General features: G+C 46.4%; 1 protein-coding gene across 4 annotated transcripts in view; it reads left to right on the forward strand.

Annotated features, from left to right (window-relative positions):
* LOC139374734 (teneurin-3) overlaps positions 1-22794 on the forward strand; it is a 320057-nt gene extending 297263 nt beyond the window's left edge. For all 4 annotated transcript variants that reach the window (XM_071115855.1, XM_071115856.1, XM_071115857.1 and 1 more), the window contains 13 exons: positions 2411-2512; positions 2698-2871; positions 3112-3722; positions 5685-5860; positions 6731-6966; positions 8852-9148; positions 13135-13360; positions 13582-13910; positions 14033-14541; positions 14791-15070; positions 15210-15477; positions 16054-16184; positions 17433-22794. In XM_071115855.1, the coding sequence (XP_070971956.1) occupies positions 2411-2512; positions 2698-2871; positions 3112-3722; positions 5685-5860; positions 6731-6966; positions 8852-9148; positions 13135-13360; positions 13582-13910; positions 14033-14541; positions 14791-15070; positions 15210-15477; positions 16054-16184; positions 17433-18188 (4095 nt within the window). In that variant the 3' untranslated portion in view covers positions 18189-22794. The remainder of the gene's footprint in view (positions 1-2410; positions 2513-2697; positions 2872-3111; positions 3723-5684; positions 5861-6730; positions 6967-8851; positions 9149-13134; positions 13361-13581; positions 13911-14032; positions 14542-14790; positions 15071-15209; positions 15478-16053; positions 16185-17432) is intronic.
* Positions 22795-23141: the final 347 nt, after the last annotated feature.

Here is a 23141-nt window from a genome sequence, read left to right on the forward strand (position 1 = left end):
AAAGTATATTGACAGTGTTCTGAACTAATGTGAAGCATAACCAGTGTGGGCAAGTCAGGTATTTGGTGTGTTGTCTCTGAGTCCCCTGTGCCTTCCACTGCTAGCTAGATCAGTGTGTGTGTGTGTGTGTGTGTGTGTGTGTGTGTGTGTGTGTGTGCCCTGAGCTACCCCTATATCAATCCTCGCTACACCTCACTTCCTCCGATTCCCCGTCTCTCAAAACAGACAGACAGATTCGCTCAGATCATTCTTCTCCATCTCTCCATCCCTCTCTTCCTTTCTTCTTTGGACTCACTCTTCCTCCTTCCCATCCTCTTCTCCTCTGTCACAATCACAGAGCGAGGGAGAGAGTCCCCTGTGACAAAGAGAGAGAGAAACACAGAGTTGAGTTATTCAGAGAGGAACATATATGCAGTACCCATGGGTCCGGGGGGAAGAATGGGGAAGAGACACAGTGTGGCGCAACCAGCCAGGGAGGGAGAAGAAGTATAGTGCGTCCCAAATGGCACCTTATTCCCTAGATAGTGCACTAAATAGGGAACAGGGTGCCATTTGGGAAGCAGCCTGGGACTCAGTGGAGCAAAAACAAACCGAAGACAGCTCTGTGTCAGTTAAAACAGGCAGCAGAAACACTGCAACCCCCAACCACTGTCACCTCAACATGGAGGTGGTATGAAATAAAATGTTCCCATACACATGCTGTATTGTAGAGAGGGGATTCCCCTCCAAAGCCTCAGTGCTTTCAAGGCTATACCACTCTCTCTCTCTCCAGCTCACTCTCTCCAACTCTCTCTAGCTCTCTCTCTCCAGCTCTCTCTCTCCAGCTCTCTCTCTCTCCAGCTCTCTCTCCAGCTCTCTCTCCAACTCTCTCTCTCCAGCTCTCTCTCCAACTCTCTCTCTCTAGCTCTCTCTCTCCAGCTCTCTCTCTCTCTCCAGCTCTCTCTCTCCAGCTCTCTCTCCAACTCTCTCTCTCTAGCTCTCTCTCTCCATTTCTCTCTCTCTAGCTCTCTCTCTCCAGCTCTCTCTCTCCATTTCTTTCTCTCCAGCTCTCTCTCTCCAGCTCTCTCTCTCCAGCTCTCTCTCTCCAGCTCTCTCTCTCCATTTCTTTCTCTCCAGCTCTCTCTCTCCAGCTCTCTCTCTCCAGCTCTCTCTCTCCAGCTCTCTCTCTCCAGGAGCTATGTTGAGAAGTTGACGATTGAACTCTGCCGTGCGCTGCCTTGGCTTCCAGCTGATGATTTGGGCATCTGAATAGACAGGAACACTCTGTTGTCATTTCACTTTCCTCCACTTCCATTCCCACAGGGGGGAAAAGCAGGGGTTAAGTATTTGTAGCACTTTGAGAGGCGAAGGAAGAAACACAGTCTGTCTTCCAGTCACTGCATGGTACCAAGTGCCCAAATAGTGTCTCTTTATTTCAGCTTTATCCATGTATAATGTATGGCCTGTAACTGGCAGGGAAGAGCTTTCATGTGGTCGAGCTAAAGGCTAAAAGCGTCATTAGCTTTTAATGGTCCTCTGCTGAAGCGCTTAACCTGCCAGGTCACTCAGGGTCGGGGGTGAGGTGAAGACGCCGAAGACAGCAGATCGCTAACTACCGCTGTGCCCGGAGCTCTACAACACACTAATGGTGCAGAAGTGTGTGTGTTTTGGGGGGTGGTTGGGCTGGGGGGCGGGAGTGTGTGTGTGTTCTCTTCATATCATCTTTACCATCACATTTTGTCCGCCAGCATACCCTGCTCCTCCACCGGGAGATGGAAAGAGAATGAGAGAGAAGTCTCGTTGAGACTATAAAACTTTAACGTTTACATCTCCCTTTCTCTCTCCTCTTTGTTTTGCCAGCAGAGAGTTGCTTCCCTCGGGCGATGAGGGAGCGCATCATTTCGCAGGGTGTGTGTCGGGGTGTGTGTGCGAGTGTGTGTGTGCGCGCGTGTGTGCATGCGTAAGTGAGTGTGGGCCTGCATGTGTGCGCGTGTGTGTGTGTGTGTTTGTCTTTAAAATGTAATGAATGACCCGGTGGCTGATTTAAATTGAATCAGAGCGAAGCACACAATGTATAAGTCCTGAGAAGTAAAGGATCCTTCTTCATCAGTGTCACAGCCAGACGCTCAGGGGGGGGGGGGGCAGGGGGGGTGCAGAGCAGCACTAGACTCACATCTCATCTGTTCTGTCTTTGTGGGTTGATTTGTTTGTTTCTGTCATCTTTACGGAACTTTTGCGAAGAGTTTTCACCCCTTCAGGCTAATAAAGGTTCTGGTTGATTTATTTTTCTTCTCCTTTCAGTGGATGTAAATTGTTCAGTGTTTTTGGGGTCTGCAATGTCTTTTTGGTTACGTGTGGGACCACAGTACGGCCAGCTGTCTCCCTTGGCGTCGGATAATGAGGATCCTAATGAATCTAATCTCTGCTGTAGGTTCGTCTGGAGTGGCCCACAGCTCTGGCCATCAACCCCATGGACAATTCCATCTATGTCCTGGACAACAACGTGGTGCTGCAGATCACTGAGAACAGACAGGTGACCGTCACACTCCCACATAGGAGCACTTCTATTACATACGCAAATACGTTCATGCTGGTAGTGGGAACAATGCATGATGGGTAAGGCGAGATGGAAGGATGCACCGACACATTGGGTCTGAATAAGCCTTGGCCAAGATACTGGTCGTCTCTTTGACTTGTGTTGTTGCTGTGTCCCAACAGGTGCGCATCGTGGCGGGACGCCCCATGCACTGCCAGGTGCCGGGTATAGAATACACGCTGGGCAAGCGGGCGGTGCAGACCATGCTGGAGGGAGCTGCCGCCATTGCCCTCTCCTACAGTGGCGTGCTCTACATCGCCGAGACTGATGAGAAGAAGATACACCGCATCCGCCAGGTCATATAGTCCTGTAATATAGTACAATGATATGTCATGAGATGCAAACGAAGAGGGGGGGGAAAGACCAAGAACAACGTACTGTTGTATTTGTCGTTCTGGCTGGCACTGCTTTTGCAGCCTATTTTGAATATCTTTCAATGATTGTTATGTCATTGTTTTTACCCTCGTTGCACTGATTGTAAGTGGCTGCGGATCAGAGCATTCTGCTAAATGATTCAACTTCACATGTAAATGTAGGTGTCCACGGGCGGCGAGATCACGCCCTTGGCCGGAGCTCTGTCCGACTGCGACTGCAAGAACGACGCCAACTGTGACTGCTACCAGACGGGCGACGGCTACGCCAAAGACGCCCGCCTCAACTCGCCCTCCTCGCTGGTCGTCTCGCCCGACGGTACGCTCTACGTGGCCGACCTGGGCAACATCCGCATCCGCGCCGTCCGCCGCAACCAACCGCCGTCGGGCTCCGCCGTGTCCGGCCCGGGCTCCTTCGAAGTGGCCTCGCCGTCGTCCCAGGAGCTCTACGTGTTTGATTCCAACGGAACCCACCAGTTCACCATGTCTCTCGTCACCGGGGACTACAAGTACAACTTCAGCTATAGCAACGAGGAGGATGTTACAGCGGTGACGGATAGTAGTGGCAACACCTTGAGGATTCGCCGCGACCCCAACCGGATGCCGGTGCGGATCGTTGCCCCGGACAACCAGGTGATCTGGCTGACAATCGGGACCAATGGCGGGTTGAAGACACTGACGGCCCAGGGACAGGAGCTGGTGCTGTTCACCTACCACGGCAACAGTGGGCTGCTCGCCACCAAGACCATACAGATAGGATGGACCACCTTCTATGAGTAAGTAGTACTTACTGACCAACAAAGACTTGGGGCTCCATTCTGATTGACTATTTGACTATCTGACTGACTATCTGACTGACTATCTGACTGACTGTCTGACTGATAAACTGACTGACTATCTGACTGACTGACAATCTGACTCATAATCTGACTGACTATCTGACTGACTATCTGACTCATAAACTGACTGACAATCTGACTCATAAACTGACTGACTATCTGACTGACAATCTGACTCATAAACTGACTGACAATCTGACTCATAAACTGACTGACTATCTGACTCATAAACTGACTGCCCCACTGGTTGTGTTTCAGAAAGCTTCTATAAGAGAAGTCTCTCTCCCTCTGTTGTCCCCTAAGACTGTGTAAGGAAGTGTCAGTGTCCCCCTTTTTGTGAGTGTCCCTTGTCCCGTAAGTCCTAACTCTGACAGCATGAAGATGTCCTTCATCATCGTATACCATCTAGTGATTGGCTGTGTGTATACTATAGAGCCAGCAGCCATCTTTTCTGCACTTCCATCTGATCTGTATCAGTAAGACAGGAGCTGATCAATGCCTGCTCAGCAAAACCATGTCACACACACACACACACACTCACATACACACACATACCCTTACACACACGCCACACAACTCAGGGGACATCTTCTTAGAAAACTTTCCGTTCCGTTTCACCTTGTACTGTACCACGTTCCAACACATGGAGGAATAGTTGTAAATTATACAGTGTGTGTGTGTGTGTGTGTGTGTGTGTGTGTGTGTGTGTGTGTGTGTGTCATGCTTGGAGGAGAGCTCATCTGGGAGCCACACCCACTGTCACCATGGAGGAAATATGGAGGGAGGAGAGAAAGAAGAGTGTGAGACAGAGAGTCACAAAGTGCCTGTTACTCCCAGAGCAGACATACACCAGCAGACACAGGGCTGTCACTACATCTCTCTCTAAATCTGATAGTAGGCTAGCTCAGACACACACAAACACACACACTGACACTCCCTCCAGGTACCAAAATAGACTCCCAGCCATATGGGACAGCAAAGGCCCTAGTCAGCTAGCCAGGCAGTGTGTTCCACCATACTACAGCTTCCATAGCCCAAAACTTTTACCACAGAGCCCTTGTCAAAAAGACTGCCTCTGAGTCTGAACCCAAACCCTGACCCCTATCCCCTCGTACAAACCAGCAGCCATTCATACATCGTCCCCTCAACCTGCTACCCGCTGACTCTCTATTCAACATCACAATGCCAGAGGAAGTCAGTTCTGCAGTGTCTGACTGTATCCTTAAATACATGTACAAAAACAAACAAATGTTTCCTGATCTTTCTCTCAGATATAGGAGAGACACTTCAGAACAAACTGCCTTTTGATATTTTTGATGGGACTATCTGTTGTTCCATGTAGTGAATCTGTTATTCAGTGCGATAGTATGGGCTAATAGCAGTAAAGATACAAATATATATTTTTTGGGATACTTCAAGGGGTCTTAAAATTCAAAATCAAATAGCTAAATATTTATTGGAAGGACATTCTTAAAACAATTCCATATAACTTTATTTTCCTATTTTTCTCCCCTCTCGCTCCCTCTGTCTTCTCCCTTCTCTCTCCCTCTCTCACTCCCTCTGTCTCTCTCCCCTCTCTCTCTCTCTCTCTCTCTCTCTGTCTTCTCCCCTCTCTCTGTCTTCTCTCCCCTCTCTTTCTCTCTCTCTCTTCGCTCTGTCTTCTCTCCCTCTCTCTCTCTGTCTTCTCTCCTCTCTCTCTGTCTTCTCTCCTCTCTCTGTCTTCTCTCCCTCTCTCTCTCTGTCTTCTCTCCTTTCTCTCTGTCTTCTCTCCTCTCTCTCTGTCTTCTCTCCTCTCTCTCTGTCTTCTCTCCTCTCTCTGTCTTCTCTCCTCTCTCTGTCTTCTCTCACTTTCTCTTCTTTCTTTCTTTCTTTCTTTCAATCTATCTCCATTCCCTCCAGTTATGACAGTGAGGGTCGTCTAACCAACGTGACATTCCCTACGGGGGTGGTGACCAACCTGCACGGGGACATGACCGGGGCCATCACGGTGGACATTGAGACCTCCGGCCGCGACGAGGACGTCAGCATCACCACCAACCTCTCCTCCATTGACTCCTTCTACACACTGGTCCAGGGTAAGTAGAGGTGGGGAGGTGTGTGTGTGTGTGTGTGTGTGTGTGTGTGTGTGTGTGTGTGTGTGTGTGTGTGTGTGTGTGTGTGTGTGTGTGTGTGTGTGTGTGTGTGTGTGTGTGTGTGTGTGTGTGTGTGTGTGTGTGTGTTTACACATATCTGTGTGTCTCAACGTTGTGAGTGCCAATCATGAATATTAATGCGCCACATTGATAAACTAACAGCATTGATTAGTCGAACCATGGACTTATTAGTCAACACAATATTAATGACTTCACCAATTACTCAATGGGCATTAATCCCTGATCCCCTTTCATTATTAAAGAGGTCATAAAATAAAGACAGCTCAGAGATCAATATACTTAATCATACAACAGTAACTGTCTGTTTGTAGACAGAGGAGAGGAGAGGAGAGGAGAGGAGAGGAGAGGAGAGGAGAGGAGAGGAGAGGAGAGGAGAGGAGAGGAGAGGAGAGGAGAGGAACCTTGAAAGGTTCTATCAATGCAGGCCCAACATAGGAATCTTCCATCCTTTATGTAACAGAAGGGGAGAATGTGGTTCTCAAATCTGAAATCAGATGTTGCTTATTTAACCAATAAAGTCCGAGGGGGTGTGGTATATGACCAATATTCCACAATATTACAAGACTGTTCTTATGCACGACGCAGTACCTGGAGTACCTGGATACAGCCCTTAGGCATGGTATATTGGCAATGTACCACAAACGCCCGAGGTGCCTTATTTCTATTATAAACTGGTTACCAACGTAATTATAGGATTAAAAATGTCGTCCCCACGGGATACGGTCTGATATACCACGGCTGTCGGCATTCAGGACTCGAACTAAAACACTTTCGACTTTCTCTCCACCACAGACCAACTAAGGAACAGCTACCAGGTGGGCTACGACCACTCTCTGAGGGTGATCTATGCCAACGGGATGGACACACACTACCAGACGGAGCCCCACATCCTGGCGGGCGCCGCCAACCCCACGGTGGCACGGAGGAACATGACGCTGCCCGGGGAGAACGGGCAGAACCTGGTGGAGTGGCGCTTCCGCAAAGAGCAGACCCGGGGGAAAGTCATCGTGTTCGGGAGGAAGCTCAGGGTGAGAAGGGAGGAAGAGGAGAGTGGCGGCCATTTTTTTTTTTTTTTTTTTTTTAAGCCGCAAAGTCAATTAGCTATATCATCAAAATATATGAAGAGGTAAATTAGGTATTTGGTCTTGATTTAGGCATAAGGCTAAAGAGGAGCTGCCATTTTGTTTTGTAGGCAGAAATGGAGGTTGGGGCTTTCTTTAAAAAAATGTTTTGCTGTGACAGCTTGGCACCTTTCACACACTTCCCAACAGGCATAGCTGGTTAAAACATCATTACTACCTGTCTAGGGGTTTCTGATGTGGATTCTAGCACTTGGGGTTTCACTCTCTTCCCTCTGAGGGGATTTAGTCAGATCTTTGGCTGCCACTTCCTTCTCGTTTTTACCACGGTCGTCATTCAAACATAGGCTACAATATAGGACGGGTCTTGGTCGGGGTTTGTTGCTAACTACAATATGGATTTAACCTCTGAAAGGGAGTGAGACTATTTTCCACATCAGATAGACTTCGGTTCATTGTCAATGTTTCCGTCTCCTCGTTATCACCATCTAATTAGTGTCAGTTTGTCAGCGGTCAGCGGGGGACGACGATGCGTTGTTGTCGGAACGTTTTGTCTCCTCTAACATCAAAGACAATATCTGAAAGTCATTACCATCTATCCAACAAAAGGAAAAGGTAGACTTTTGTTTTCCTGCTGACTCCTCCAGGGTTCATCCCCTAATTCCCATATCTGATGCCCCCGGTATGTGAACTAAAGCTAATGGGACACACAACGACACAAACACACACTTCCTGCTACATCTATTGGTGGGGGTTGCATATTATGAGCCGTTCCCTCTGTCAGAGAAGAGGGCTGGTCTCCAAGGTGTTAACCACTCCTCCTTCCAGTGTCTGTCTTCATCGCTCTCTCTCCAAAGACGACTCTGTATGTCCCAAATGGCACCCTATTCCCTATACAGTGCACCACTTTTGACCAAGACCCATAGGGACACTGTATGTGCACTATGTAGAGAGAAGGGTGGCATTTGGGAAGCACTTTATTTCTGTCTGGATCTCAGCCTCCTCGTCTCATTACTGAAGAATGTCCAGGAGGAATCAGGGGCCTTCTCTTACAAAAAAAAAACCTACATGAAGGCCATATTGACATCTATCCTCTGCTGTTTTTTTTCTCGTTCCCTCACTCTGCTGGCAACATGAAAATCTGATGGTGGTGCGGGCATGTAGGCTAGGTGGGTGTCCCCACAGCATCCATCCCAGCAGGAAGTGACATTCTTTCTTATGGGGAATAAATTGAGGCTGAGGTCACGTTCTGTTGGCTAGTGTCTCGGTGTGTCTCGGAGGCATTCCGAAGGCCCCTGTCATCTTCAAATGAGTCACAGCTCCCACTAGGCTGAGAGAGAGACTGCATGGTTACCACCACAATATTATTCTTATTCTCTCTCGCTCTCGCTCTCTTTCTTGGTCATTCTGGTTCTGGGGTGATTTGTAAAAGCAGTCAAGAGCAAGAGTTTGAACACACGCCAGCCAGTCTCTCACTTTAATGAATCTCCCTTCACAAAAACGGCTAATCAAATGCTAGAATTCCCTTAAATGAATTTAGTGTCGGTCTTGAGAATCGATCACGGTAAACAGCGGTTTAAACAAACAGTGGGGTCATTGTGAGGCGATAAATAGCGGTTCTGGGTCGGGAATTGACTTTGAAAGCCGGTTCAGTTCACAGTTTCATCATTTCTCCTCTTGTGTTTGTTAGATTTTTGTTTTAAAAGTTCAACAATCTGTCCGAATCTGAATAAAGTCGAAATATTGTTAATAAACATTACTCCTGCAAACCTTTTTATTGGATTTGTACAATATTTAAGCTAAAACTGTCCAACCCTTCTTCTTTTATCTCAAGGTGAACGGCAGAAACCTTCTCTCGGTGGATTACGACCGAACTCTCCGGACAGAAAAGATCTACGACGACCACAGGAAGTTCCTGCTGAAGATCGTGTATGACACCCAGGGCCACCCTACTCTGTGGGTCCCCAGCAGTAAGCTGCTGTCAGTCAACCTTACCTACTCCAGCACGGGGCAGGTGACCAGCCTACAGAGGGGTCCCACCACAGAGAGGGTGGAGTACGATGGTCAAGGGAGGATTGTGTCCCGGGTGTTTGCCGATGGAAAGACCTGGAGTTATACATACCTGGATAAGGTAGGAAATAGGGATGATCAACTAGATTCTGAACCGGATGGTCAGGGGGGCCGGGACATCATTTGTAGACTGCAAATTGACCGCGAGAAACTCAAACAGATATAACGTTTGACTAAAACGTAATCATTTCAAACCTTGCTTACATTTGTGTACAATTACGTGTGTCTCTATTATGCGTGGGACTCCTTTTCTACAGAGTTCTTCAATGACAATCACTTGGTGCTGTGTCTTTACAGTCTTTGACATTTTAGTGCTCAGAAAACGTGCTGTCAGTTGGGGAACGTGCTGCCAGTTGAAAAACACACACACACACACACACACCCACACACGCACACACACACACGCACACACACACACACACACACACACACACACACACACACACACACACACCCACACACGCACACACACCCACACACGCATACACACACGCATACACACACGCACACCCACACACGCACACACACACCCACACACGCACCTACACACCCACACACACACCCACGCACACACACACACACCCACACACGCACCCACACACCCACACACACACCCACACACGCATACACACACTCTGGTGCCATGATCAGCAACACCATATTGACGATGCACAAAAGCGTTGTGGAAAAGTACTTGATGACTAAGTGTGAATGCACTTGCATCGCCGATCTATTGCATTCCAACTGGTGTTTTGGTGAGTAGCTGAACCGGCATGGTCAATGTCAAACGCAGCGCCGCTTGTTTACTGTCAAAATGTCCCCCTTAAACTCCACTCCGCTGTGTGTTAAAGCATTAGTGTTCCTACACCCTGGCATTACGGCATCAGGTGCTAAGTACACTGTGATTCTCCCCTATGCACGCCCAGTAAGCTTTACCCATACACCCACACACACAAACACAACCACTGTCTGTCCCTCTTTAACCAGAGACGAGCTGTTCAAATCTGTAGAGACCGGCGCGTCTCCTGTGACAAAAGGATTAGTGGTGGGAATAGTCGTCTATTTTCATTGTCAGCACAAAAAACACAAGGTTATTTTCTGAAGATGAAAACATTGGGGGGAAAAAGAAAAAAAGCCACAAAAGTAATTGAAGGCCCCCTTGAAAGCTATGAGTGTCAAAACAGAAAAGATGTTTGAAAAATATACAAGGGAATCTGCACAGACTATAAAAGGACCATATTCCCTTTAGGTAGTAAGGGATATATAGAGAAAGAGACAAAGAGAGGGAGGGAGAGAGAGAGAGAGCAACAGCAGGGAGATAAAACGGACATTGTTTGTGGATTTTAGTGTACAGAGCGATGGCTTAAGAGGGACTAGTGAAGACCAGAGTTATGGAAACGAGACCCAGGGGAGAGGAGGAGGCTGGAGCCGGGGTTTAGACAGCATGGGGAGGCCACAGGGACACAACACAGAGAGAACAGAGAGAGAGAGAGAGGGTGGCTGGGTGGGACACAGAGAGAGAGAGATAGAGATCCCAGGCTGATACCCCAGAGTAGCAGAAACTTTTCTTCCCTTCTCACTTTTAGGACAAACTGTAGAGACGATCACAGAGGTTACGTTTACATAATGACAAATAAACTACACCGAACAAAAATATAAACGCAACATGTAAAGTGTTGGTCCCATGTTTCATCAGCTGAAATAAAAGATACCAGAAATGTTGCCCCACAACGCAATGCCACAGACGTCTTAAGTTTTTAGGGAGCGGGGAATTGAATGTTCATTTCTCCACCATAAGCCTCCTCTAACGTCGTTTCAGAGAATTTGGCAGTACGTCCAACCGGCCTCACAAACTCAGACCACACGTGTATGGGCGATCGGTTTGCTGATGTCAGAGTGGCCTATGGTGGCAGTGGGGTTATTTTTTATTTATTTTATTTGACCTTTTATTTAACTAGTCAGTTAAGAACACATTCTTATTTACAATGACGGTCTAGGAACAGTGGGTTAACTGCCTTGTTCAGGGGCAGAATGACAGATTTTTACCTTGTCAGCTCGGGGATTAAATCTTGCAACCTTTCGGTTACTAGTCCAACTCTCTAACCACTAGGCTACCTGGGCAGGCATAAACTAGATACAATGAATACAATTTCATTTTATTAATGGCAATTTGAATGCACAGAGATACCGTGATGAGATCCTGAGGTCATCACCTCATGCAAGGAACTGTGCAAAATTCCTGGAAGCTGAAAATGTCCCAGTTCTTCCATTGCCTGTATACTCACCAGACATGTCACCCATTGAGCATGTTTGGGATGCTCTGGATCGACGTGTACAACAGCGTGTTCAACTTCCCGCCAATATCCAGCAACTTCGCACAGCCATTGAAGAGGAGTGGGACAACATTCCACAGGCCACAATCAACAGCCTGATCAACTCTATGTGAAGGAGATGTGTCGTGCTGCATGAGGCAAATGGTGGTCACACCAGTTACTGACTGGTTCTCTGATCCACGCCCAAACGTTTATGTTTTTCAGGTATCTGTGACCAACAGATGCATATCTGTATTCCCAGTCATGTGAAATCCATAGATTAGGGCCTAATGAATTTATTTCAATTGACTGATTTCCTTATGAACTGTAACTCTGTAAAATCTTTGAAATTGTTTATATTTCAGTTCAGTATTAGTTTGGAACAGGGCTGAAAAGTGTGTGCGTGCCTTTGTCTGTTCGCTCATGAAATATGTATGGTTTCCCCCAACACCCTCCCTCCCACCCGGTCGTCGTCGTCTGCCTGCCTGCACAAACACACACAACAACACACCCACCGCCCACCCACCCACCCAGTGGTTGCCTGCCAGCCAAGAGCTCTGGTAGAGTGACCAGCAAGAGAAATATCCCCGGCTAAACATATGTTGCCACAGTAGCCACACACTCACACACACACATAGACACACACACACACATACAGAGAAACAGACAGACAAACATACACAGGGACACAAACACAGTGCCTGGGGAGCTTGTGTTAATGTCTGTCCATGTATGACAGACAAGGTGAAGGATCCTCCAGGCAGACTCCCTCTTCCGAGAGAGAGACACAAACAAACCTGCCGCGTACACACACACACACAATACACACACACATTAAGGCACTGAGGCAGACAGAGATGCATATCTGAATCCTGGAGGGACTGGAGTGATGTTGTTGTTGTTATTGACTCAGTAAGATGCTCTCTGCTCATCTATTCTGCGTCGTACCTTCCTACTTCCTACTTATGGGCCTCGTTCTTCAGTAAAAAAAAATGTTGTTGTTGAAATCACGACCAACCGTCCGCTAGCTAGCATAGCGACTGCGTCCCAAATGGCAGCCTGTTCCCTATGTAGTGCAGTACTTTTTGCCACAGCCCCATGGGTCCCGGTCAAAAGTATTACACTACATAGGGAACAGGGTGCCATTTCAGATGTACTCATCCACTTCCACTCTCCCCCCCGCCGCTATGCAAAGTAGCTAATTACCTGCTGTTTGGCTAAGTGATTGTGACTGGTGCCTACCTTTATTAGATTAGTAGGTAGACCCTACCCTACTCCACACACACACACAAACACACACACACACACACACACACACACACACACACACACACACACACACACACACACACACACGGGAGGAGAAGAAAGGAGAGTGCCAGCAAAGGCCAATAATTACAGAACACTGTAGAATTAATGCAGTGGAGTGCATTTAACAGAGTTCTGCATTTAGATACTGAGAGGAAGGGAGGGAAGGAGGAGGGAGGTCAAGGATAACTCAATTAAGAGAAAATCTTTCAGGAAATGGAATGTTAATACCTGGTTTAGCGCTCCATTTGAATTTGTAATGTACATTAGAGTTAATTAATTGTGCCGTTAATTGTTCCTCTCTCTCTCTCTTTCTCTCTCTCTCTCTCTCTCTCCCTTTCCTCCCATCACTGCCCCTCCTCCTTTCCTCCCATCCTCCTTTCCCTCCCCTGTCCTCCTCCCTCCATCTCCGTCCTCCTCCCTCCAGTCCATGGTGCTCCTGCTCCACAGCCAGCGTCAGTACATCTTTGACTACGACCTGTTGGACCGCCTGTCTGCTGTCACCATGCCTTCGGTGGCCCGTCACACCATGCAGACCATCCGCTCCCTGGGCTACTATCGCAACATTTACAACCCCCCGGAGAGCAACGCCTCGGTCACCGTCGACTACAGCGAAGACGGACAGCTCCTCAGAGTGGCCCACCTAGGGACAGGTCAGACAACTGTCAGAGCTGTTACGGTTGTGTTATGTGTGGAGTGTGTCTAACGTCTTTGTCTCGTCTGTCATCAAGTTAAAAAAATATATATATTATCACACAAAAAAAGAGAACATTTTCAGAAACTTTAAGAAAACTTAAAACCTAAAACTGTATTGCCATTCAACAAATATTGCTAGGAATTTATGTTGGTGTTGTACACACTTCTATATCAACAGGTCGTAGAATTCTCTACAAGTACCGACGACAGAACAAAATGGCGGAGATCTTGTATGATTCAACGAGGGTTAGCTTCACCTACGACGAGACAGCCGGTGTGCTGAAGACGGTGAACCTCCAGAGCGAAGGGTTCATCTGTTCCATCCGGTACCGGCAGATTGGACCGTTGGTGGACCGGCAGATCTTCCGGTTCAGTGAGGACGGCATGGTGAACGCACGGTTTGATTATACCTACGACAACAGCTTCCGGGTCACCAGCATGCAGGCTGTCATCAACGAGACGCCGCTGCCCATCGACCTCTACCAGTTTGACGACATCTCCGGGAAGGTGAGGTTCTTCAATCACATCTAAAACCTTTAAAAAGCCTTTCTCACATTTAATTATTTTACTGAAAGTGTGTTTGTGATTTAAATGCACTTTAAGTAATTAAAGTTTCATTTGATTTGAAGGTGGAACAATTCGGAAAGTTCGGCGTGATCTACTACGACATCAACCAGATCATCTCCACGGCCGTCATGACCTACACCAAGCACTTCGACGTCCACGGGCGGATCAAGGAGATCCAGTACGAGATCTTCAGATCCCTCATGTACTGGATCACCATCCAGTATGACAACATGGGCCGGGTGACCAAACGCGAGATCAAGATCGGACCGTTCGCCAACACGACCAAGTATGGTTACGAGTACGACGTGGACGGTCAGCTCCAGACGGTCTACCTCAACGAGAAGATGATGTGGCGCTACAACTACGACCTGAACGGCAACCTCCACCTGCTCAACCCGGGTAACAGCGCCCGGCTCACACCGCTACGCTACGACCTCCGAGACCGCATCACGCGGCTCGGGGACGTCCAGTACCGGTTGGACGATGACGGGTTCCTGAGACAGAGAGGAGCTGAGATCTTTGAGTACAACTCCAAGGGCCTTCTGGAACGCGTCTACAGCAAAGGCAACAGGTTAGTTGGACGATTGGTGACCGTACCGGACTGTACCATCCATACCCCACTGTAAACACACACCCAAACTTGGACCACTGACGTTTTTTTGCGGGGGGGGGGGGGGAATATGTATTTCATTTGTATTGTGTTGTTTGATGATAATTCTTGTAAATGTGTAAATTGTTTCAAATAATTCACTGCTATTAATACTCTGTAATGTTTCCTAATTGTAAAATCTCTCTTTCGATCCCTCCTTTCCCCCAACAGTTGGACCATCCAGTACCGCTACGACGGGTTGGGCCGCCGTGTGGCCTCCAGAACCAGCCTGGGCCAGCACCTGCAGTTCTTCTATGCAGACCTGAACTACCCGACCAGGATCACTCACGTCTACAACCACAGCAGCTCAGAGATCACGTCTCTCTACTACGACCTGCAGGGACACCTCTTCGCCATGGAGATCAGTAGCGGAGAGGAGTTCTATATCGCCTGTGACAACACCGGAACCCCTCTAGCAGTGTTCAGTAGTAATGGGCTTCTTCTGAAGCAGGTAAGGTTTCAGACCAGTTGGAAAGGCCTCATGTACAAGTCCCCGATCCTCTATGTGTTGTTAGTTGGACTTTATGTCCAATAAAAGCTAGTCTAAATCTACCTATCCAGCAAGGTGATAGTTATGCAATGTATTTTAGGTGCAGTACACGGCCTACGGCGAGGTCTACTTTGACTCCAACCCTGACTTTGTCCTGGTGATCGGCTTCCACGGGGGTCTCTACGACCCCCTGACCCGCCTGCTGCATTTCGGCGACCGGGACTATGACATCCCGGCGGGGCGCTGGACCACCCCAGACATCGGGACGTGGACGAGAGTCGGGAAAGACCCGGCGCAGTTCAACCTGTACATGTTCCGGAACAACAACCCTGTCAGCAAAGTTCACGAGGTCAAGGAGTACGTCACAGGTGGGAGACGGTGAATTCACTCTAGTTGACTGCTTATAGCTTTATGTAAGACATGAACCTTCTAGATGGTTTATAGGAAGACAAGTATGTCACAAATGGAGTACATCACAGATAAGGGACTGTGATACGACCTTTAATGCACTCTGATTTACTCCCCATAGCTTAGGTAAGCAGATACAATTATATATGTCTGGTACCTTGCTCTGTAGAACGGTACGGCCTGTTATGGCAATACAGTAGGGACACGTTGTCATTGCATGATGACCATAGATAAACAGTCTATTGTGAATAGACTATTAGTATGAATATTTTATGGCTGTGAACTTTAGTAATTGTCTAGCGGTGGCATATTATCTCATTGCTATGCATCACCATGATATTGCTATTGTTTTCAGCAGTTACCCTTTCCACATGATTATAGTTCTGGCTAAACATGAAAGGTATGACTCGAAATGACTATTTTCCCCTCGGGACAATCCCGTTTGTCCTATCCTAATCTGAAACATTGGGACATCATTTCCCTCAGTGGTCTATTCTCTCATGGTCACAATGTAATTCACTTTCCCATGGTTACAGATGTCAATATCTGGCTGGTGACGTTTGGGTTCCACCTTCACAACGCCATCCCCGGGTTCCCCATCCCCAAGTTCGACCTCACACAGCCATCCCTGGAGATGAAGAAGAGCCAGCTCTGGGACGACCTGCCGGTATGTAGTATCCCTCCGCCATCCTCCCTCCCCTCCGCTTATTTACTCTATATTGCCACTATCGTACTATCTGCCTCTCTGGGGTTAATTTACCCTCTATCTCCACTGTCATATCCTTCCGCCTCATTCTGGTTTATTACAACCTTCCGGTATGACGTATCCCTCCGCCTCCCTCCCTCTAGTCTAGTTTATTTACCCTATCTATACTGTCATAGCCCTCCACCTCTCTCTGCGGTTTATTAACCTTAGCTAGCTATCTCCACTCTCATTTCCATACTGTGGTTGTACTGAGGAACTGAAACTACGACCACAATCTCACAGCACAGCTGGCTGGAAGACCAACCAACCCACCGTGTTGATTTAGCTTGTTATGATGCACCGCCAGTGAAGAAGAGACAAACAACTTTCAGGAGGGGTCCACAGTTCACCCACGGCTACAAAGTACAGAGAAATCACACACACACAAACACACACACCAATTATACCGCAGCTGAATCATCCTCCGGTTTGTCTTTAAATAAAGTCATTATACACACGTATTTGAAGTGCAAATGAGTGCCTTATTGGTTTAACTACGTTGCCATGACTGTCGCTTCTTCTTCTTCTCTCTGTGTGAAATTAACAAGCTGTTCTGTTGCTCCTCACAAACCCAACAATCCCATATTTCTTTAAAAAAAATAAAAAAAAAATAAGCATTGATCTAGAAAACAACTTTTTTGTTGTCGTTGCAGTTGGGGTTTTTCTCATGACAAACAAACAAAGTTCTCGCTGTGATCTTTTTCTTCCTAAAACAATATTCCGTGTTTTGTCTCCATATAAATAGGACATTTCTAGAAGAAAGGGAACCTTTGAATGACTGAAGCTGGGACACTTCTTCACCATGTCAATCTGGGATTTGGTTTCATATTGTCCCTCGTTTTTTGGAGAATATATATATATATTTTGAGATAACACAGTACTAGGGGAATAGCCGCCCACCGGTCACAGACATCAATTACAACATCTATTCTACGTTGATTCAACGTAATTTCATTGAAATGGCATGGAAACAACGTGGATTTAACCACAGTGTCTCCAGTGGGTAAAGAAACACAACAGCTTTACATACTGAGGCTAGAGCAACCCCATAAAGGTTTCAGTTATATCTGTCCATGACAAGGAGAGAGAGTTTGGATTTGATATCTGTGTAACTTTTCTCTCCTCTCTCTCCTCCCTCTCTTCTCCCCCTTCTCTGACTCCTCCCATCAGTCCATCTCGGGGGTGCAACAGGAAGTGACCCGGCAAGCCAAGGCTTTCCTGTCCTTCGAGAGGATGCCGGAGATCCAGCTGAGCCGCCGGCGGTCCAACCGGGAGAAACCCTGGCTGTGGTTCGCCACCGCCAAGTCGCTGATCGGTAAGGGTGTCATGTTGGCGGTGACGCAGGGCCGTGTGGTCACCAACGCTCTGAACATCGCCAACGAGGACTGCATCAAGGTCGCCGCCGTCCTCAACAATGCGTTCTACCTGGAGGACCTGCACTTCACGGTGGAGGGACGCGACACGCACTACTTCATCAAGACCAGCCTCCCGGAGAGCGACCTGGGAGCGCTGAGGCTGACAAGCGGGAGGAAGTCGCTGGAGAACGGAGTCAACGTGACTGTGTCCCAGTCCACCACCGTGGTGAACGGCAGAACTCGGCGCTTCGCCGACGTGGAGCTGCAGTACGGCGCTCTAGCGCTCCACGTGCGCTACGGCATGACTCTGGACGAGGAGAAGGCGCGTGTGCTGGAGCAGGCCAGGCAGAAGGCGTTGTCGAGTGCCTGGTCCAGGGAGCAACAACGGGTGAGGGAGGGGGAGGAGGGGGTGAGGCTGTGGACGGAGGGGGAGAAGAGGCAGCTGCTGAGCGGAGGGAAGGTGCTGGGCTACGACGGGTACTACGTCCTCTCCATAGAGCAGTACCCCGAGCTAGCAGACTCCGCTAACAACATCCAGTTCCTCAGGCAGAGCGAAATAGGGAAGAGGTAACAGACAGAATCCTCGGCACTGGCCGCCAAAGAGACTACCCCCTCCAAATCCTGCCCCCCAACCTCCCTCGCCTCCCCCCTTTTCTCTAAAAAGGGGGAGGGTCCAGGCTAGTGCTGTGTTTAGCGCCGACTAGCTGAAACAAACAGTAAAATGTAGAATATCTCAAACTGAACTATACCTAATACTACCACTGTGGGGCCTGAAAATCAAACAAAACGGCTCCAACTGACGCAAATGTTTGTCCCATGTGCTATACAGCGTTGAATGGACTGTGGACTCTCTTGAAAAGAGAGAAAAAAAAGTCAAAACTCTCGGTTTGTGAAAGGAGAAAAAAACATTTTTTTTTTTTTTAAATAGACTTCCTGAATTTGCTTTCGGAAAAAATATTTTAAAAAGAAAGAAGAAATGTGTTTACATACACATAACACTACAACACATCTGGACTAATAGAAAAAAAGCCTTCTGGTTTCTTACAAAGGACAACGTCTATAATCTGATTCTACATCCTGACGACTGACCTTTGACCTTTGCGTACTGAAAAAGGTAGTGTTGTTGTTCGCAGTAGGACCATGGGTCTCCAATGGTGGTAACAAAGACAGTTAAAACCACTTGTTGAAACCACTTGCTTGTTCTTCTGCTTTTCTTTCCAAAAGGGACAAAACAGCTCCCACCAAGTGTCATCTTTACCAATACTAGATCAAAGTGGGACGTTTTGGGAATCGGGAGATTGTGTGCGTGTCTGTCTGTCTGTCTGTCTGTCTGTCTGTCTGTCTGTCTGTCTGTGTGTCTGTGTGTGTGTGTGTGTGTCTGTGTGTGTGCGTATACAATGGAGACCATTTGTGTGTATATGTATGGAGGAAGTTAATCAATTAAATTAAATGAAAGAATCATATCCAACCAATCTTTTGAAAAACAACGTGAGACAGTATCTTTATGGATTTTTTTATTAAGATGAAAAATTCCAAACTTATCCGTACATCAATATTAGCCTCTTAGAGAAAGTAATTTATGTACAGTGTTTATACATAAAAAATAAAATTGTAAAAAATATGAAGATTTTTTTTTTCCTTCGTCATGCGTTACTGTTTATACTCTTCATTAAGTTTTCAATATTTTATCCTATTATAATTCATGGTAATGCTTATTGAAATAACATTTTTTTTTAAATCAACCCTACTGTATTATTGATTTCTGCATTGAGAATATTCGGGTTTGGGTTTTACATTTTCTTGCCTTCATTGATCAGATTCCCTGATATCTGAGACGAACCACGTTTTGTTTTGGCACTTGTATTTTGTATTCGAAAAGTGTCAGTTGAATGGTCGATGTCAGTCAGACAACCATATGTCTTAGGAAATACTAGACTACTACTATCAAGGGCAGCAGAATAGTTTGGCTGTGCGGTACGGTAGTATATCCTACCTTGTGGAAATAGCCTTTCAACCTTAAGTCCTTTTGAGTAGGACACAAGGAAGGACCGCTTGCCCTTCTCAGCAAGAGGGTTTGAAAACAAAACCCCTTGGTTGTCTTACCTAAATATCATTTCTGCCTTTCCTATAACAAATCCAGGCTGTTTCTTAGATCTCTGCTCAGCTCAAACGTGAAGGCTTCTCATAATCACTATTAAGGATGGAAAATTCCAAAAACGTTCCCAAAATTCCCAGGGTTTCCAGAAATTCCTATTGGAAGATTCATCCAATTGAGAATTATGAAAAACCTGGTAATTTTGGGATCGTTTCCAGAATTTTCCAGTCCGAACCACTATAGCTCTTTGCTCTTTCTCTACCTACGTTAGGAAGAGCTGAACTCATGTTCCTTGTACCAGCACAGAGAGCACAGATAGGGCTGCAGCAGTGAGAACTGAACAGAACCAAATACGAGCCTCTTGACTTGAACAGAGACAACACCACCATAATCCAAGGGACCATTTAACATGCTCCTAAATGTATTCCTCCAACTTCACTTTTTATCCTAAACATGGCTTGAAAGCAAGATATTACAAACACAATCACATCAAACGGTTCATTAGATAGAGCAAAGGGGCAGAGTTTAGCTCGACTTCCGGAGGGGAGTAGATAGAGCGAATAAACCTGGGAAAAGCCTAGAAACGGCTCTATGTGCACTCTGGGTAATTTTTCCGACATAGCCTAAATGGCTAGTGAGTGTAGTGTAAAGGAGTTGCCAGGGCGATGAAGATGACATCAGCACTATGAACTAACTCTCCCTACTCCCTACTCATCTCTCTGCCTGAGGGGGATAACACACATATTCACCCACAGAAAGAGAAAGAAACGTGTTTTTAACACCAAACTATGACCATTTCAACGATTTGAGTTGTTGTGATGATCTGAACCACACTTGAGGAAACTTAGCCAGTCACACGAACTCTACATCCCCAGGAGCCATACCCAAACGCAGATTAGCGTTTTTCGTCATGAATGTTGTTCTGGAGGCAGCTCTGCAGAGTGGTCACTAGCTGGCTCAGCCATGAAGTCATAACATTAACACTAACCTTAACCATACTACTAACCCTAATGCCTAATCCTATCCTTGAATTAAGACCAAAAAGCTAATTTTAGTTTTCGTGGATTTTTCCAATATAGCCAACTTTGACTTTCCAGCTGGCCCTAAGGGGAAAGCGCTCTGTTGTGCCTCTAGGACAAGACTTGTGAAAATAAGCGTCAACCTGCCACCCAAACAGAAGATTACCCTTTCTCAAATTTTTTCCATGTTGCTTTTTCAGTCAATGTGACCGCCTCATACAGTAGTTCAAATCTGTTTCTTTTGTAAACAGATTGTAAAAAAAAAAGACGAATGAAAAAGTATTGTTTTTTGCTTTGTGATTTTTTTCAATATATATATATATATATACCAATCATTGAATTGTATTGCCGAGCTTATTTTTCTATTCATGTGTGTGACAAGGTGGACAGAAGGTGGAAGGACTTATACTCCCAGGTTGTTTGCGTGTTGGTTTTACTACGTTGTTGTCAGAGTTTCTCTGGTGTTATTGGTTGGTCTTGGTCTGTACCATGTGCCATTTATTCTGCAGGGGGAATCCTAGTTGATCCTACCCCTGCTGTATCACATTGCTACTATGATGCCCCCCTCTCCCCCATCGTCAGCCGAAAGTGCAGTAGCCCAGCCACATACAGTGGCTGAAGACCAGGACTCAACATACTGAGTTTTCCTTTTGACTTTGCTGATCTCTCAAAATAACACTTCCCCCAAAATTAGACAAACATACACTTTCAGTGCTGTTCTGTTTTACTCAGTCGAATGTTGCAGTCTAACAATGTGTTAGACACCTCCTATTGGAGCGGACACACACGTGCTAGAAGGAGGGGAGCATCTGGTGTTTCGGGGTTGAAAAAGGGGTCATCCCACAAACATGCAGGAAGCAGTGTGTTCTGGGTATTGTTTGCATGCTTACAAAGTAAAACGCCCGTCCATCCATCAGTCATTGTTTCCCATCCATGTTAGAGCAGACATTTACATGTCTACATGGTTAAATGCTTCTGTATTATATTGCACTACAATGTAACAGCGTTATTGCTTAATGTTTAGTCCATATAATAACCTTAAAGTGCTGGTCGATGCCAGGTCATAGACCTTTATGTCTGTCCTCTAGGTAGAAGCTTCCCCTTAGGCACAGATCTAGGATCAGCCTCCAACTCCAATCCTACTTAACCATTAGGGGAGGTGGTAAAACACAAAACTGGCCTCAGATCAGTGTCTCTAAAAGCATCATACCTACCTTCCGCTTTGTCTGAAGACGGTGATTAGGTAGAGGAATTTCCTTTCTCAAAGAACTTCCTGACTTTAGAAGGAGAGGCTTATGGGATTGGGACCACTGCTGACCGTAACGCTGAGTCGTGCGCCAGCGTCAGGCACCAGCATCGTTATAAATATTATATTGCCGCCATTTTGTTTTTAGAAGTGATGAAGAAGGAGAATGATGTCTATAGTGATGTCACCACTAGCACCACCACAGCCACCTCTCTCACCCTATCACAAAAAACACACGTCTGTTTAGCGATGTCACACAGTTTACAGAGCTGAAGGGACAGCAAACACTGCAACGTTGAGACAACGTTGTGTGGTGGTTGTGTGTTAGCTGGGAATTTGAGCAAAGAAAATGTATTTTTATTTTTGTTAAGACCCTGTTGTCCAGAGTCACAGGTTAGCTGATGTTTTTGGGTTTGGAGATTGAGGGAATTTGATAAAGATTTTTCTATGTATTTTGTCATTTATTTTCTTTCTCTGAAAATGAAACAGACGGGCGAAAAGTGATCTTAATTGTAACGTGTCAGTCAGTCCTCTCTTTGTAAAGAAGTTACAACATATCTTTTTAATTTATGTAGAGATTTGTTCATTTTTTTCTTGTTTTTTTTTTCAATCAGCATCCTCCGCGAAAGTTTCATCATGATGATATTGTTTTTATATAAACAAACATTGCTGTTTTAGAGTGCAATTAAAGTGCAATTTTAATGTAAGCTCCGAAAGGTCATTTCCGGGGATGCAATCCCTTTTATCTCCCAGATGTTAAAGATCCAACAGAGATCAATCATGGTAACAATAAACATGTCATACTGTGAAGGTTTCTGAAGCTCGGCTTGAACTGCTCTTTATCTACTCTCAACGTACTGGATCGACACACACACACACACACACACACACACACACACACACACACACACACACACACACACACACACACACACACACACACACAGACAGTCAGTCCGTGTCATGCATACACACACACACACACACACACACCTATCCCACTCTAATCCCCATGTTTGCTTATAGTACCTGCTAGTAGATCCACTGTGAAGTCTATTTGAATTCAACAGATGCAAATGCTTGCTCCATCATCGCCATCCCTATTACCGAACGTGATGGGCCGACCGGATCAATCCATCCTCCTTTGTTTTAATGTATTTATTG

The sequence above is a fragment of the Oncorhynchus clarkii genome, chromosome 19, assembly GCF_045791955.1.
Source record: "Oncorhynchus clarkii lewisi isolate Uvic-CL-2024 chromosome 19, UVic_Ocla_1.0, whole genome shotgun sequence".
NCBI lineage: Eukaryota > Metazoa > Chordata > Actinopteri > Salmoniformes > Salmonidae > Oncorhynchus > Oncorhynchus clarkii.